The sequence below is a fragment of the Spermophilus citellus genome, assembly GCF_964194105.1.
Source record: "Spermophilus citellus genome assembly, chromosome: 10".
NCBI lineage: Eukaryota > Metazoa > Chordata > Mammalia > Rodentia > Sciuridae > Spermophilus > Spermophilus citellus.
This window is the reverse complement of record NC_138197.1, coordinates 127,117,462-127,134,109: the sequence shown is the minus strand read 5'-3', so window position 1 is coordinate 127,134,109 and position 16,648 is coordinate 127,117,462. Positions and strand designations below refer to the sequence as shown.

General features: G+C 57.4%; 1 protein-coding gene across 1 annotated transcript; it reads right to left on the bottom strand.

Moving 5' to 3' along the window:
- Positions 1–711: 711 nt before the first annotated feature.
- LOC308658303 (TRIO and F-actin-binding protein-like) lies at positions 712–14,977 on the bottom strand (the record flags this gene model as incomplete). The annotated part of the gene is made up of 7 exons (XM_081310864.1): positions 712–3,314; positions 7,072–7,222; positions 7,966–8,164; positions 9,702–9,814; positions 10,397–10,475; positions 10,550–10,692; positions 14,864–14,977. The coding sequence occupies 7 exons, from the start codon at positions 14,975–14,977 to the stop codon at positions 712–714; spliced, it is 3,402 nt and encodes a 1,133-aa protein (XP_081166990.1).
- Positions 14,978–16,648: the final 1,671 nt, after the last annotated feature.

Sequence of the window (16,648 nt, the reverse complement as noted above, 5' to 3'; positions counted from 1 at the left end):
TCTCTGGGCTATGGCTGACCAAGGAGGTTCACACCTGGACTCCAGGCATTAGCATCATGTCCCAGGAAAATCATATGTAACCTCTGACCCTAACTCTAACCCTGACCCTAACCCTGCCAGTCTGTGAGCTCACTTATTTAAAACAAGGGGCTTCTGGTTGGGGGTGTGGCCCCAGGTTGCATCCCCAACACTGCCAAATAAATAAGATAAAAAATAAGATAAAAATACATGGCTCTGGCTGTACATTTTAAATGAACATCTCTGTTTTTGGAATTGCAAAAGGGCCTGTGATTTTTCTTTGCTCTGTCAGAAAAGAATCATGTTCTTCCCCATGCAAGAGAGATAAATAAATAAATAAATAAAACATCCCTGACTATGGATCAAACAAAAGTTCTGAGAATTTAATTTCATTAAATAAATGTGCTATTGCTCTCCCTCCTTTGACAGATGAGGAAACTGAGGTTCACATGGGTGAACTCATGTTACAGGTCACACAGGATGTGAGTGGCTTGGACCCTGGATTTGAACCCAGCCTGCCTGACTCTAGTCTACATGCAAAAACAGAGATAAAGTGCCTTGCCCAAGGTCACTCAGCCAGTGGACAGCAAAGCAGAAGGATTGGCCCCTTGCTTCTGGCAACATAACCCTAAGTCCGCCTGCCCTGCGCTCCGCCTCCTGCAGGCCCCCTGGACGCCACTGCCCACCCAGGGCTCACCTGCGCTCCTGCCCGAAGAGGCGCTCCACCTCTGCGCGGCCAGGGCTGCGGGTGCGGCCCCCGTTGCTGCCCTGTGCCTGGGGTCCTGGCTCCCTCTGGGCCAGCCTCCTGGGCGGGGGCAGGTCAGCCAGCACGGTGTACTCCTCCCTTTCCAAATTGTGCCTGGTTTCCCAGGGGGCTGCTGAGCCCCGGGAGCCCCCTGAGCTGCCAGGGGGAGGTGAAGGCGCTAGGAGCGCCAGGTCGCTGGGCGGGTGTCGGGGAGGGGAGGACGCTCGGGGTGCATCTCGGTGGCCAATGCACACTTGTGGGGGCAGCAGGGGGGAGCCGCGCAGGGAGTCGGTGGAGGGGGCCAGACTCTCCATACTAGCCCCGGGGGGGTCCTGGAAGCACAGGGAGGGCTCGGGGGCCTGGCGCGGCGGCGAGGAGAAGGAGGGGGCATCCCGATGCCCGATGCACACGGGGGCGGGCCTGTGCGGGGGCTCGGGCAGAGAGTCCGTGGAAGGGACGAGGCTCTCGGTGCTGGCCCTGGGGTAATCCTGGAGCAGGAAGGAGGGCTCCGGGAACTGGCGCGGCGGGGAGGAGGCCCGAGGCGCATCCCGGTGCCCAATGCACACGGGTGGGGGCAACTGAGGAGGGTCGTGGTGCGGGGGCTCGTTTTCGTTTTCGGTATGTGATGTGTCTGGGAGGAAGGGGAAGGGGTCATACTGGGTGTGGCGAGGGGGCGAGGATGCCCAGGGGGCATCGCGGTGGCCAATGCACACAGCCGGTGGCAGGTGGGGCGGGTCATGGTGGGACAACTCGATCTCAGAGGCTTGGGGGTCTGGGAAGAAGGGGAAGGGGTCGTGCTGCAAATAGCGGGGCGGTGAAGAGGCTCGAGGGGCATCGCGGTGTCCTATGCACACGGCACACGTTGGCTGGAAGGGCCCAGAAGAGAACTGGGGTGCCCCACGGGCCCCAGGGTACAGAGGCAAGGACATGCGCCAGGCACTGAGGTGGCCAGGATTGTGGGTAGAAGAGGTGGCCCCTGAGGGCAAGGTGTGCTGGGAGGGGCCAGCAGAAGTCTGGGGTGGGTCCCGCTGGGCTGGTCTGGAGGGAGAGGAGGTCTGAGGCCTGTCACCTTGGGTTGGCCGGAGGGACACGGATGCCCAGGGCACCTCACTTTGCTTGGAGCGGGATGGAGAAGAGGATCGGGGGCCGTCACTCTGAGTTGGCCGGAGTGGGAAGGAAGCCCAGGGGATGTCTCTGTTGGTGCGGTGGGGAGAAGGATTCCTGGGACTGTTTCTTTGGGTGGAGCGGCAGGGAGATGGTGGTCCAGGGTTGTCCTTTGGGATACTGGTCTGAAAGCTGGGAGTCCCAGGGCCTTCCCGCTGAACAAAGGAGGAGTGTGGGGAGTCCCGCTGGGTGTAGGTGCTCCTGAGGTGCTCCCACCTGGTACAGGAGGCTTTAGGGTTGGCTTGTTGGGCAGGAGAGGTTCTGGGGGCGTTCTGTTGGATGGAGGAGGTTCTGGGGGTGTCCCGCTGGGTGGTTCTGCTGGGGGAGGAGGTTCTGGGGTTGTCCCATTGGGCACAGAAGGTTCTAGAGCTTTCCTTCTGGGTGGTTCTGTTGGGAGAAGAAGCTCTGGGATTGTCCCGTTGGGCACAGGAAGTTCTGGAGTTATCCCTCTGGGTGGCTTTGTTGAGAGAAGTTCTGGGGTTGTCCCGCTGAGCACAGGAGGCTCTGGGGGTGTCCCGCTGGGTGGTTCTGTTGGGAGAGGATGCTCTGGGGGTGTCCCTCTGGGTGGCTCTGCTCGGGGAGGAAGTTCTGGGGTTGTTCCGATGAGCACAGGAGGTTCTGGGGGTGTCCCTCTGGGTGGTTCTGCTCGGAGAGGAGGTTCTGGGGTTGTCCCGCTGGGTGGTTCTGTTGGGGGAAGATGCTCTGGGGTTGTCCCGCTGGGTGACTCTGCTCGGGGAGGAGGCTCTGGGGTTGTCCCTCTGGGTACAGGAGGCTGTAGGGTTGTCCCGCTGGGAGGTTCTGCTGGGAGAGGAGGCTCTGGGGTTGTCCCGCTGGGTGGCTCTGCTCGGGGAGGAGGTTCTGGGGTTGTCCCTCTGGGCACAGGAGGCTCTGGGGTTGTCCCGCTGGGCACAGGATGTCCTGGGGGTCTCCCGCTGAGAAGTGGGAACAGAAGATTGTGGGCTGTCCTGTTGAGTAGAGGTTCCGAGGTTGTCTTCCTGGGCAGCTCTGAGGGGAGAGGACGGTTGAGGACGGCTTCCTTGGGTGGATGAGGTTCCGGGGCTAGCCCGCGGGCTTACTCTGGCGGGCAATGACGTCGCCTGGGTATTCCGCTGGGTGAAGGAGGCCCTGGGGGTGTCCTGCTGGGTGGAAGAGGGCCTAGGGTTGTCCTTCTGAGCGACTCGGTGGGGAGAGGAGGCCCGGGGGGCTTCACGCTGTGCAGAAGCAGCCTGAGCAGAGGCCCGGGTGGTGGTGCTGTGAGGTCTGTGCTGTGGTGTCGCAGAGGAAGCCTGGGCAGGGGCTGAGTGCTGTCGCTCCAAGGAGAAGTACCCGCCTTCTCCCCGGAGCTTGGCCCAGTGCTGTGTGGCACAGCAGCTCCCAGCGCCCGAATCTGGAGGGAGATGCAGAAGGTGAAGGTGAGGAGGGCACCAGGCCAGTCCCCACGCCCTATCTTTCTTTGTCCCCAGGGACCCATGATGGGGGCAGACCCTGCTCCTCTCCATAAGGACTGCACCCCTGACGGCGGCTGGCTGGACCTCCCTCTCCTCTGGGGATGGGATTTGAAATCAAAGCCAGGTTCGCTCGCCAGCAGGGGGCGCCAGGCCTGAAGCCACCGCACAACTCCCCGTCCAGTTCTGCTTCCTGCAGAGGGGGTTCCGGCGAGTTGCTCTGATGTCTTCTAAGGAGCCTCTTGTGTGTGACACTCGAGAGGGCTCCTGTTCCCTGTGCCTGCCAGCTCTTCCAGCTCCGGAGGCCCCGCCCAGCACTGGCTGTCTACAGGGAATCACAACCTCAGGCCCTGCCCCCATGTGGACCGTCAGCATTGACCAGATTGCAGACGACTTAGGCACCTCAGAGCTTCAGAAGCGCTGGTCTAGGGACCAATGAACTTCCCTCGACAGTTATCTCTTCCCGCCCCCCCCCTTGACCTTGGTGTCACCTCCTCCCCTGATTCCTTGGCCACCAGCTGTGTCCCTGGGCTGGTGCTCAGGTGAGCAGCACTGTGGTCTTGTCTTGAAGGAACCACAACTGCCTTCCTGGACGTCCCCTCTCCTTTGCACTCAGCTCCATCCCCTCCACCCTTGCTACGCGGGTGTCACCTAAATCTGGATCCCTAGCACTGCTGTTCCAGATGGGCTGATGCTCCAGGGCCATGCTGAGCACGGTCCAGACCCACTCGCTTCTCTCATCTCCAGCCTCCCCTCTACCCTGCCACTGCCGTTCCTCGCCTGGGTGGTTGCAGTAGCACAGGCATGTGTTCTTTGGATCCAATGTCACAGTTTTCCCCAGGGAGATCCTTTCCAAAGCAAAATGACCAGATCCCTCTGCTCACAGTTTTGCAGGGGAGGATGAAAGACCAGAAAGCTGTCCCAGAGAGGACACAGAGGAGACCTGGCAGCTGATGCCATGTGGGATGCTAGAGTGGACATAAAGGGCTACTAGAAGAGAAACGAGAGGCTCCCAATGAAGTCTGTAGTTTAGTTAATAGTGTCACACCCCAGCGTTCTTTAATTAACTAATCAACATTTTTTGGTACCAGGGATTGAACCCAGAAGCACTTAACCACTGAGCCACATCCGCAGCCCTTTTTTATATGTTTTTAGAGACAGGGTCTCACTGAGTTGCTGAGGCTGGCTTTGAACTCACGATCCTCCTGCCTCAGCCTTCCAAGCTGCTGGGATTACAGGGAGGCACCACTACGCCCGGCTCTTTTCTTTTTTGTGCTGGGGATGGAACCCAGGGCCTTGTACACGCTGGGTGAGTGCTCTACCTACCTCCCCAGCCCTCGCTGTGTTCATTTCTTAATTCAGATCACTGCACTGTGGCCATATTCGATGCCAACATCCGGGGAACCGGGGCAAAAGGCATAATGTACCTCCCATACCATCTGGGCAACTCTCGAATAAATTTTATTTTTTGGGGGGGTTGCTGGGGATTGAACCCAGGGTCTTGTGCATGCAAGGCAAGCACTCTACCCACTGAGCTGTATCCCTAGCCACAATTTTTTTATTTTTTAAAATTTTATTTTTTAGTTTTAGGTGGGCACAATATATTTATTTTATTTTTATGTGGTGCTGAGGATTGAACCCAGTGCCCTATGAATGCTGGCTGAGTGCTCTACCACTGAGCCACAACCCCAGGCCCTCGAATAAGTTTAAGAGTATTTCAAAACAGGAAGTTAGAAAGAAAGAAAGAGAGAGAGAGAGAGAGAGAGAGAGAGAGAGAGAGAGAGAGAGAGAGAGAAGGGGGAGAGAGGGAGAGAAAGAGACAGAGAGAAGGGCTTCCTACTGCATTTGAAATAAAATCCCTAATTTCTGCCGCCAGGCTGGCTCTGCCCCCCCCACCCACGGCAGCTTCCGCACCTGCCTACCTTTGGGATCCTGGAACACGCCACAGACCCCTCACCACCCCAGCTCTTGCTGCTGCCTCTGCCTGAAGCACGCCCCTCTTCACCTGGCTGGTTCCTTAAGGCGCCCATCACCGGGAGCAGCCCTGGGTCACCTCCTCACATGGTCTCGTTCACTTGGTCCCCTGCTTCCTCCCCAGCAAGCTCTCTTCAGGAAGGGCCTTGCCCTGGGGATGGGGCTTGGAAAAGCGCTCAGCACACATGCACAGTACACGCTGTGCTGCCACCTCCAGCTCTAGCTGTGCTTGGGCCTGGGATCCCTGTCCTTTGAGAGTGGGCACTGGCCGAGCAGCCCCTGCAGGGGGCCCAGCTCCTTCCCACCATCTGAAGCAGCCCGGCGCCTGGCCCTTCCAGGGTCGCCCTCACTCCCAAGCCCCTTAGTGATCACAATGGGGTAGGAGCCTGCGTGTCCGTCCTCCACCAGGTGGGCTCTGTGTCCCCTGCCTACCTGGTGAGCTCTGCAAACAGGCAAGAGCTCAGAGAGTAGAGGACGGAGCCCTCAGCATCCCAGAGTTGGCCAAGTCCTGGGCCTTGGCTCCTGGCCTGCCATTTAGGAAGATGCCACCAGGTGGACAGTGGTGTCCACTTCTGATGAAGTTGGGCACAGGGCGAGGCTGCCCACCCATGTTGTAAGGTGAGGTTTTTTTCTTTCTTTTTTTTTTTAGTATCAGGGATTGAGCAGAGGGGCACTTAGCTGCTGAGCCACATCCCCAGCCCTTTTTATTTTTATTTTGACACAGGGTCTTGCAAAGTTGCTTTGGGCCTTGCTAAATTGCTGAGGCTGGCCTTGAGTTTGTGATCCTCCTGCCTCAGCCTTCCTAGTTCCTGGGATTACAGGTGTGCGCCACCACATCCGGCCCACAATATGTTTAGGAGCAAGAAACCAGGGGCTCAGTGAAAACCCCACCTGCCCTTCCAGACCCCTGGCCCCATGGACTGCCCATTGGGGCTCAGATGCAGATGCTCTGGCCCCCTAACCCCAAATCCTGCCCCTGCTGAAGACAGACACAAGGAGACACAGAGCAGTGACGATCAAGGGAGGGCTCAAACTCTGGGATTCAGTATCCTGGGCACATATTCTGGTGAGCACGGCCCCTGTGGGCTCGGCCTGATGACAGCCTCTCCCCTCTCTGGTAACAGTCATCCTCATTTCTCTCCTTTCCCCATATCGAAGGCCATGAGGTTCATCAGAAGCTGACCCTGGTCACCAGGTGGGCACATCCTCCATCCTGAGTCCCAGTGAGAACCCTTCCTGAGACTAGCCTCAGGTTAGAGAAGACTGGACCCTCCTTCTAAGGAAGCTGATGAGCTGGTGGGACTCACCTAGCACAGCGGTGGCCATCATGCCAGGGTCAGGGGAGGGTCTATCTAAGGATGGAATCACCTCAGAAGAAAGCCAAGCAGAGGCCAATTTCCTGATGCTGCTGAACACCTGGATCCAGCCATGCCTGAAGTCACACCCCTGAGGCTTTTTATTTATGTGAGTCATTCCATTCATGTTCAACCAGTTTCTTTCCTTGCAACTTACGGATCCCAACCTGGTTGTGAAATGATGTATTTAAATCAGGCAGCCTGCCCATCATGGTTGTCCCTAATTCCACGGAAACTTTACTATTATTAGGACTCAGGTCACCAAAGTAAGCCCTGCCCGTGGCCCATTTGCCAGTGAGTGGCTATCTGGGGAACTCCAGGTCCTTACCATGTCCATGGTCATGGGGACTAGCCTGATAGAAGGACTCACCATCCTTTTTCTGGACTGCAGTGTCTCCTCTTGTAGGGGACCTGGTGACTCTTCGGGCACCTTCGGCTCTTTGCCCCTCCTGGGGCCTCTGCGGGATCATGAGCAGGTCCCAGCTGGGGACTTCCGCCCACCTCTCAACAGTGTCGCAGTCCTACCAGGAAAAGGGAGGACAAAGCGGTGTTGGGGGGGGGGAGGCGGCCCCCACCTGCAGTCCCAGCACAGGACGCCAAAGGAACTGACCTTGAAGGTGCCCACTGAGTGCCCTCACCCACCTCCCTGCAACCCCGGCCAGCAGGCAGCCAGAGAGCCCAGAGTCTGTCCAAACCCCGCAGCCAGGAGGTCGGGTTCAGATCCCAGCCCTGTCACTTCCCCTCTGTGTGGCTCTAGTGGCCATGACCAACTCCAGGACAGAGGGAGGTGGAGCCCCCAGCCCTGCACACAGCCCGGGACACCTGGGGGGCACCGGCTGGGGTGTTAGGCTGAGCCTGTCACTCCCCACCAGGTTCCTCTGAGGGAGGGTCTCATGACAGGCCAGCCTCCTCTGCCCCCTGACGGTCCCTCCACGGGAGAGTTTGAGAGGACTCCAGGCCTGCTCCCGCACCACTGGAGGGGCCCAGTCCCTGCCGGGAGGACCCTGTCCTGTCCTTGGAAACCCATGCCAAGAGTGGCCATAGGCTCAGCAGCTGTGACCAGGGCCCACATCCCAGCCCTCTGGGACCCGAGAGGCTTTGGCAGCCTGGGCGGGCGGGTGACTCACTGAGCCTAGTCAACCACCTTCGTCCCCACCACCCCAGGCCCAGCTGCCGGGAGACCCTCCCAGTTCCTGCTGTGAGGCACGGGCTGGCTCAGGGGGTAGATCCTCTCTTGTCCCTCTGTCTCCAGCCCCCAGCTCACCACAGAGGACGACCTGCCGGTGTCATGGGTGGAAGTGCCAGGGCTGCAGCTGGTGTCAGAGTTGGGGTCCTCGTAGCAGCTGCCACTCGGGGAGGGGGCCAGGCCCTCCAGAAAGGGCACTGCCTCCAGCTCCTGATGCCTGCTCCTGGGGGCAGCTTTGGGGTCCTCCTCAGGAAGCCCTGCTGTCAGGGACAGGCCCCTGGGACAGGAGACACTCGTGACTTTCCCCCCAAAAGTAATAGGGAATTAGGGAGCACTCCTCCGCCCAGATGCACACGGGAACACACTCTACAGGGGCCAGGGATCTGCTGTCACTGCAGACAGGGAGCCACCCAGGGCCTCATGAGCTGTGCGACGACAGCCTCCCTTTGAAGTACAATGATTCCCATTTTATAGATGAAGGAAATGTGACTCAGAGAGGTCAAGATATTGGCCACTGTCACACAGCCAGAAAAGGACAGCTGGATTGTGAACCAGGACAATTGCCTGGGCTCCAAACCCTTGTCACCAGAGCAAGAGTGGGGACTCCAGGCTCAGTAAGAATAAGACGATAGACTCATGCTGGACTAATGCAGGGAGGTGGGAGACTGTGGGGCAAGAGCTGCAGAGAAAAACCTTGCTTTAGAGAAGCCAGTCAGGGCAGCCAGGACCCAAGGAGGCATGTAGCTGACGTCTTTCAAGATGGGGACACACAGATTGACCTACAGGCTGGTAATGAGTGATGACTTCAAAAGAGTTCTATAGTCAAGTTTGGGACAGAACACATGTCTCTGCCTCCCCCAACCAAACCCACCCCGTACCCGTACCCGCCATGCAGATGCATGCCTACAAAGTCCTGCTGGGAAACCACTCGACTTCCCCTCTCCCAGGGTTTCTGAAATGTATTTGAAAGCCGAGCTTTTCTTTAAAATAACACCTTGGGGTGAGGGATGTAACTCAGCAATAGAGCGCTTGCTCAGCGAGGGCCGAGGACCATAAAAAATGAATGAATAAGTAAAAGCAAAGCCTACTGTGAGGAGCACGTGTTTCTAAGCAAGGCCACACACACACACACACACACACACACACACACACACACACACACACACGGTGCTGGGATGGAACCAGAACTTCACATGTGCTGGGCCAGCACCCTACCACTGAGATGCGCCCAGCCCTGACCTGTCCCTCTTATTTTACAAAGAAAGTGAGGCCCAGAGAGATGGACCCACTTGCCGGAGGTCCCACAGCCTCTGAGGGACAGACCAGAAGCTGGGACCCAGGTTTCTGGATCCTGAAGTCATGGCCTCCCCAGGTTCCATGACCCCACACGGGGAGTCCAGGGGAGTCCAGGTGAGCGCAGGCCTGGGGTGGAGAGACTGGCGCAGTGCACAGCCAGGAGGGAGGGTGACAGCTGGTGCCTGGCTAGGCTAAACGCAGGCCTCCTCTGCATGGCCGCCGCCCCCTGGAGAGAAGCTGAGCTAGGGAACTAGCGAGTGGGTAGGACCCTCAGGAAAGACAGCCAGGGCTGGGGACAGTAGGCTCAGAGACCCAGGACCCCAAAGGGACAGTCTGGTCCGAGTTCTCCTGTGGGGCTGAGGCGCATGCCTCTTGCCTGCCTGTGCCCAGAGCATGGACTACCCACGTGACCCCTTCAGCAGCATCAGGCAGACGCTGTCCCCGTGGAGAGTGCAGAAGGGGTGGTGAGGCCACCCTACCCCAGGGAGCCCTTCCCTGGGTCCTTGGGCTCTACCCACCTCTTGGGCCCCTGGCAATCGGAGGTGGAGGCGCTGAGCGGGTCCTCAGGGGCTGGCGGGCAGCGGGGAAGGTCGCAGTAGGGTGCCTCAACGTTGGAAGGGCTCCCCAGCTCCTGAGGCAGAGCAGGAGAGAGACGGCTCAGTGCCTCCTGCACGCATGGGGCCACGGGGCGGGGTGGGTTTCAGCCATGTCCTCAGGGAGCGCCTGCTGCTGCACGAGGCTGCCCCTAGGGACCCGGCTGGGGCTGGCAGGGCCCGGGTGTGTATACAGCGGGCCTAGGCTCAGGTGTGTGTTCTTAAGGTGTGTGTGTGTGGCGTGCGCACGTGTGCATGGGACTCTTGAAGGTGTGTGTGCGCACAGAGCGTTAGGGGCGCGGGGCGTGTGCTTGTGTGAGCGCACGCAGTGCATTCAGGAGTGTTTCAGTGCGTGTATGTCTGAGAAAGAGAAGTGACCCAAAAGGGCCTCTGGTGGCCAGAAGGCAGGTGCACGATGCCTGGCTTGGCGAACAGGGAGGGGTCTGTGGGGAGAAGAGCTGGTCTGGTGGCCGAGATGGGAAGCGAGATCTCAGAGGAGAGAAGAGATTTGCCTCGCTCAGGGCCAGGCAGGGGCTCAGGACAGGAGGCTGGGGCCCCAGGCGTGGCGAGGGCCATGGCCCTCATACTCCTCTCCCCTCCTGGCCTCTGCACGGCCACACCTGGGCCCTGGAGCTGGGCTCACCCAGGGGGAACGGCGGCGGCTTGCCTCCACCAGGGCCCCCCCAGTCCTCCCGCTGCCTGGAGTGGCAGGGCCTCCCCTGGTGGTGGGACACCCGGCCATGGCACCCGTGCCCCGCCTCCTCTCGGGTTACCTGGGCAGTGGCTCCTGTGGTAGCAGCAGCGGCTGGCGGCTGTCAGCACCCTCGTCCCCGGGGGGCTCCAGCTCAGGCCCCCGCACTGCCGCCCTCCCGGCCCGACTCTGGGCCGTGGCGGCAGCAGCAGAGGCAGCGGAAACCTTAGAGGGGCCGGCCGGGAGCAGGGGCCCCTCATTACTGTTTCATGAGCCAGGGCCCAGCCAAGAACAATGGGGCACATGAGACCCAGGAACCCGATCCCAGCGGCTCACCTGAGAGCCAGGGCGGGTGGGAGCCCAGGCGGGGCTCCCTGGGGACCCTGGGACTGGAGTCCAGGGCCGAGGCTGCGGCCTGATCAGTGCCCCCAGGTGGGCACAGGCTTTCCTGGACCCAGGAAAGTCACCCCCGGCAGGGCCTGGGAGTGCTGAGGTGTCGGCTGGCTGCGACTCCAGCAGAGGAGGCTGAGGGGATCAGTTTCACCCCTGCCCCACAGCCAGATTCTGATCTGATCAGTGCTTGGCAGCAGGAGGTGTCAGATCCACAGCCGGGCCCGGCGCCTTGGCCACCCAGGGGACAGCGCAGCATGAAAAAGAGGGAGTGGCTTGCTGGACACTACCAAGGGTCCTGGCTCAGCAGCACCTCAGCCTGGCATGGCACCTGCTCCTACTGTCACCCCAACCCATCGCACCCACTGCCCACTCCCCAGGCCGCCAGGCAGTCCCCACTCTGACTGCCTGTCTGGGGGGTCAGCGCGGGCTTCAGTCTGAGACCTGCATCCTGTCTGGGCTCCTCCACTTCCTAGCCGGTGGCCTTGTCTCTGTAGTGCAGGCAGAGGGAGGCATGCCCAGGATCATGGCTATGATTTGCCCTCTCTGTGCCTCAGTTATGTCATGCAGAACTGGCCTGAGCCACGTCCTAGGGGCTGCCAGGAGAATTAAATGAGTTAATATCTGTAAAGGGCTCAACAGCATCTGCCCTGCCCATCGTAAGTATAATAACAACGAAAGAGCATTAAATAAACCGTAGACGCGGGCAATTGTCAGAGTAATGCTAAATGCAATCAAGACTCTGTGGAAGGGCAGGACCCAACCACTCAGCCACCCACCTTCCACTGCCTGCCCCCTGGCACCTGGCTATGACCTGGACAAGGTCATGTGACCCCTCCCCTGGCTCCCAGCCTCTGGGAGACTCAGCTATGAATAGAGGGACAGGAATCCGGAGCCAGGGGCCTGTGGGAGCTGGATTCCAAGGACTCCTTGTTGACCAGTTGGTCATAGTTGGTCATTCTTGGTGATGATGGGGACACCCTGGGACATGGCCATTGACACCTATTCTAGAGTAGCTGAAGATGTCAGAGTGGACCTGGCCCTGCGTCTCTGTGCCCAGCTGTGATTAGAAGTCTGGCAGGAAACTTCAGTCCTTCAGTCTGGAGGTGCTTTCTAACAGAGGCTTTTCTGTTTCACATGTTTGAAATCTCAGGGGCCAAGAGGTTTGTTTGTATTTTGTTTTGTTTGGTGCTGGGGATGGAATCCAGGGCCTTGCACATGCTAGGCAAGCGCTCTACCGCTGAGCTGCATCCCAGTTCTTTATATTTTTATTTCTTCATTTTGAAACAGGGTCTTGCTAACTTACCAAGACCGGCCTTGATCCTCCTGCCTGGGTCTCCCGGGTAGCTGGGATCCCAGGCATAGTCATTTTAAGGGGTCAGTTTTTCCTATTACATCTGCTACACAAGAATTCTGTCCTCCATTGAGCTGGGTCCCACGGCCGGGCTCAGCCCTGGGAGGCTCAGGGGAGTTTCACACCTTGGGGTCTTGTCATTGGAACAACTGGAAACTAAAGGATTTGGTACCAGTACCCTTCTCTGGTCATGAAACCCACTCTACTTGTGGCTGCTGGGAGGAGGCCACACTCTGGTGTCTGCCTTCCATCATGGGCTGCGTGTCTCTGTCCTCTGGGATTCTCTGCCTCCTGTTACCTGGGGCTAAAAGCTAATTCAGTGGCCAGTGCTTGTCTAGAAACAGCTGTGTCCTGGCCTCGGGGGCCTCTCCTCTTCCCACCCCACACTCTGCCCAAGACTTTTGCTGGAGCCAGACCCCAACAATGGGCACGGTTCCATCTCCTGCTGCGGTCTGACGCTAAGTGCAGCCCTGGTCCTCAGCAGCCCCACTCACCAGCCCCAGCAGCTCCACGCAGACCTCCACCCCAAGTAGCTGCCCACGGAAATAACGAGGGGTCAGCCAGGGCTTCTCCCTCCCCCACACCCAGATTATCAGCTAGTTCTCCAGGGCGTCCTCTGTCACCACCCCAAAGCCCCGTCCTCTCTGGCACAAATGGGTACTCGCACATTTTCCTCACTGGTCCCTGATTCACTCCTGCCTCTCAGAACTTCATTCTCTGCCCAGAAATCACAGTGACTCTGAAAAATGCAAATCAAAAACCATTCATTGTCACTTTTTTATTTAAATTCCTCAGTGAATCCCCATGACTGTCAGAACAAAATCCAAAAATCCTCAGCGTGTCCACAAAGCCACATGAGGCCGCGCCTGGTGAGACCCAGGCTCCGCCTGTTTTCCATCCAGCTTCATCCTGTAGCTTCAGTGTCCCTCCCTCTCGATTACCACTCTCCAGTCCACCAATGTGCCTCCTCCTTTCTGCCTCAGGGCCTTTGCACATACAGTAGTACTACTGCCTTCCTCTGCACTTCCCCAACTTCGATGGCTAATGCCTGCAAGCCTTTCCCTAGCAGCCAAGTGTCACCAGGGAAACCTTCCCCATGTGCCATCATTTACCCTCTGCCACTTGCTATTACTTATGGCACTTATCACAACCATGACTAAATAACCACATGCAGAATTTCTGACTCTCCATTTCCCTATCAGCCCCACAAAGCAGGAATATGTCTGTCTTATTTATCACTATGTCCCCAGTATCCAGCATCATGGCGGGCACATTTTACGCACCTATTCAATATGAATAAATACGTGAGTTGACTCGAGCTCTTTGCTGAGAATAGGTGAGATTGATGCTGGAACTCACACCTGTCTGAATCCACACTGGCATCTCCCCACCCACTGGGAGGAGGCCACTAGCATGGGAGACGGACTTACAACACTTTCATGCATCTGTTGTCCTCAGGGACAAGGTGGCAGCTGTAGCTGGAGGTATCAAGGCTGGTGTAAAGGAGCCTCCAAGCTTACCTCTCTGGTCAGGAAGGAGGTAAAGAAGAAACCGCATGAACTGAATGGGCCCCATGCGGCTTAGGATAAGTACTGGCAGCGATCCAGAGTGAGGAGCCTGCTGCCCCCACGGACCCAGGAGGACAGTAAAGCCAGAGAACGTAAAGGGCCCAAGGCCACACAGCCGTTAAATGGTAACCCCAGGACTGCGCCTGCAGCCTGCTGGCTCCCAAACCGAAGAGTACCCTCCACCGCGGCCACTTTCGGATCTAAACCCCTGCAAGAAGCTCGATGCCAGGCTCAGGAGGAGCCTCAGACCCCACAGGGAACGACGAAGTCAGAGGGGTCAAGGCTGGAAGGGCCTCTGGAGATCCAGGAGCCCCACGCCTCCCGGGGTGCGTGTGCCAGGCGCTCTGGGATTACCGTACAGGGGCTTGGCATCAGACACACCAACCGCAGAGTAAGAAAACCAAGACCCTTTTGCTCTCGCAGCAGCTTCAGGAAGAAAGTCTTTGGCAGGTTCTGGGGTAGTTTTAACACCCAATATCTGCTAACCTGCCTTCTTTGTTGGGGGAGGGTACTGGGGATTGAACTCAGGGGCACTCGACTACTGAGCCACGTCTTCAGCCCTATGTTGTATTTTATTTAGAGACGGGGGCTCACTGAGTTGCTTAGTGCCTTGCCGTTGCTGAGACTGGCTTTGAATCCACAATCCTCCTCTCAGCCTCCAGAGTCACTGGGATTACAGGTGTGTGCCACACATTGGGTTAGGCCCTGGTCTTAATTTCTTATTTGTGGTGGTGTAAAGTTTTGTCTCATATAAGTGAAAAAAAGATGTTGATTTTGGGGTTGGGAGTGCAACTCAGAGGTAGAGCTTGCACAGGGCCCTAGGTTTAATCCCCATTATGCCCCCACAAAAGATTTTAATCTAAGATAAGTAATAGATTAGATGAAGCTATAGTAAAAATCAAAAACTGGAGGAAAATGACTAAAGATTTTAAAACATCAACATGGTTCAGCCACCTCATTGTATCGACAGGTAAACTGAGGTGCTGGCCAGAAGGAAGTATTTGGGTTCAACTTCAAGTTCATGGCCAGGCATTGTGATTCCCCCATCCCAAACCACCCCAGCCACCCAGGAAAGCCAGCTCACCTGGTGTCTTGCTCCATGGGCCTCCTCAGGGTGGAGGCAGTTTTGACAGCAGCTCTGGGTAAGCATATTGGCCTCAAAGGGTTCACAGGAGACCTTCTCAGCCTCATGCTCCATGTTGGGTGAGCCAGGCCAGGGCAGCTCCTGTGAGCCACTGGCTGACCTTCTAGAAGGGGCCTGGGGAGAAAGGGGGAGTAGTTCAAGGACCAGATGACTGACGAGCCATCCACTCAGACCCTAGCCCCAGGACCAAGGATCCATGGCTATCCATCCGCTCATGTTCATTTATTCACTCAGTAAACACTTCTCAATACCTAAGCACCCAGGCACACTGCCAAGTATTTGACCTGTGAATTTTTAGCCCTCACTACAGTGTTGTTCAAAATGTGTTCCAAGGACCCTACGTTACACAATCCTGGTCTGCTCATAAAGAAATACAGATTTCCAGCTGCTAAAGAGGCCAAGGCAGGAGGCTTGCTTGAATCCAGGAGTTCAGGATCAGACTGGGCAACATAGAAAGACCCCTATCTCTTAAAAAAATGCAGATTCCCTATTCCTTCTCCTGATTCACTCAGTCAGAATCTCCAGGAGGTGAGGCCTGGGGGTATGTCTTTTAAACAATTCCTGTGGGAGATTCCAGCAAGCACCCTCAAATTTTAATACCTTTTTTTTTTTTATATAGCAATCCTGGCATTGCAGTTCAAATTCATGCTAATTTCAGATCGGACAACTGAGCTCAGAGAGGTTCCCTGACAGGCAAGGTGCTGTGGCTGAGTGGAATTCAAATCCAGGTCAGTGTGCGCCCCACTCTCTTGGAGGTGGAATCGAGGGGCCCTAGGGTCACACTGACAGCTTACACAGTTCACTTGGGAAACACAAGGAGAGGCGAAAGGCTACCCAGGTAATTTTAGGGTTGAGGACTAAGTCTTAAACAAAAGTAAACAGCCTAAGATTACACAGCAAGTTTGTGACAGAGCTTATGGGAAAGAAACCCTGATGCTTTGACCTGAGCCCAGGGCTCCAATGTTCAGCCTCTGGAAACAAAGCTGGGTCAGGAGAGGGATTGGAAGAAGCCCTCCCCACCGGTAAGGAGACCAGGACGGCAGGGGCGACATCTGACTCCAAACACACAAACACCTTAAGGCTCCCCCTGCCACCCCATACTTACCGGACCTGGTGACTTTCCTCCAAAGCTCCCAAGGGATCAGGCCTTTGTTGTCAGTCTCAGCTGAGAGCTGTGGAATTTCATGTCTCCACGGGGGCAGCAGGGGAAGGCGCCATCTCCTCCCCAGGAGAGAGGATCGCAGAGGGGACAGGGTGGGGCACCCACTAGCCCTCCCGTGGCATCTTCACGGGGCAGTCATCTCCCCGCCACGCTCCCAGTGGCCGACGGTGGACAGATGCTCCGCACCACCTGGGCGGTTCTTTCCCGGTTGGTCCACATAAAGGAGTACCGCCTTGGACGGAGAACGCCATTCATTTCCCTGGGGGCGGGGTGGGGGGCTCTATTCCACGTGCCCCCAGCTGCTCCGTTCTCCCCTACCCTCAATCAGTTGGCAGAATCTTTCTCTAAGATGCACTTTAGATTTAACAACGAAAACCGTAAGTGGCCACGCCTGCCCCACCCGGAGAATGGACCCCTGGACCTCTCTCCATCCATGCCGGCAGCCAGTTCCTCCCGCATCTCTCAGCCACCTTCCCCTCCCCAGCCGCCCTTTTTCCACCACTCGCTCGACGCTCACCTGGGCTCGGGTTTCCACGCACTGGGGCTGCGGGGTGCGAGTACCA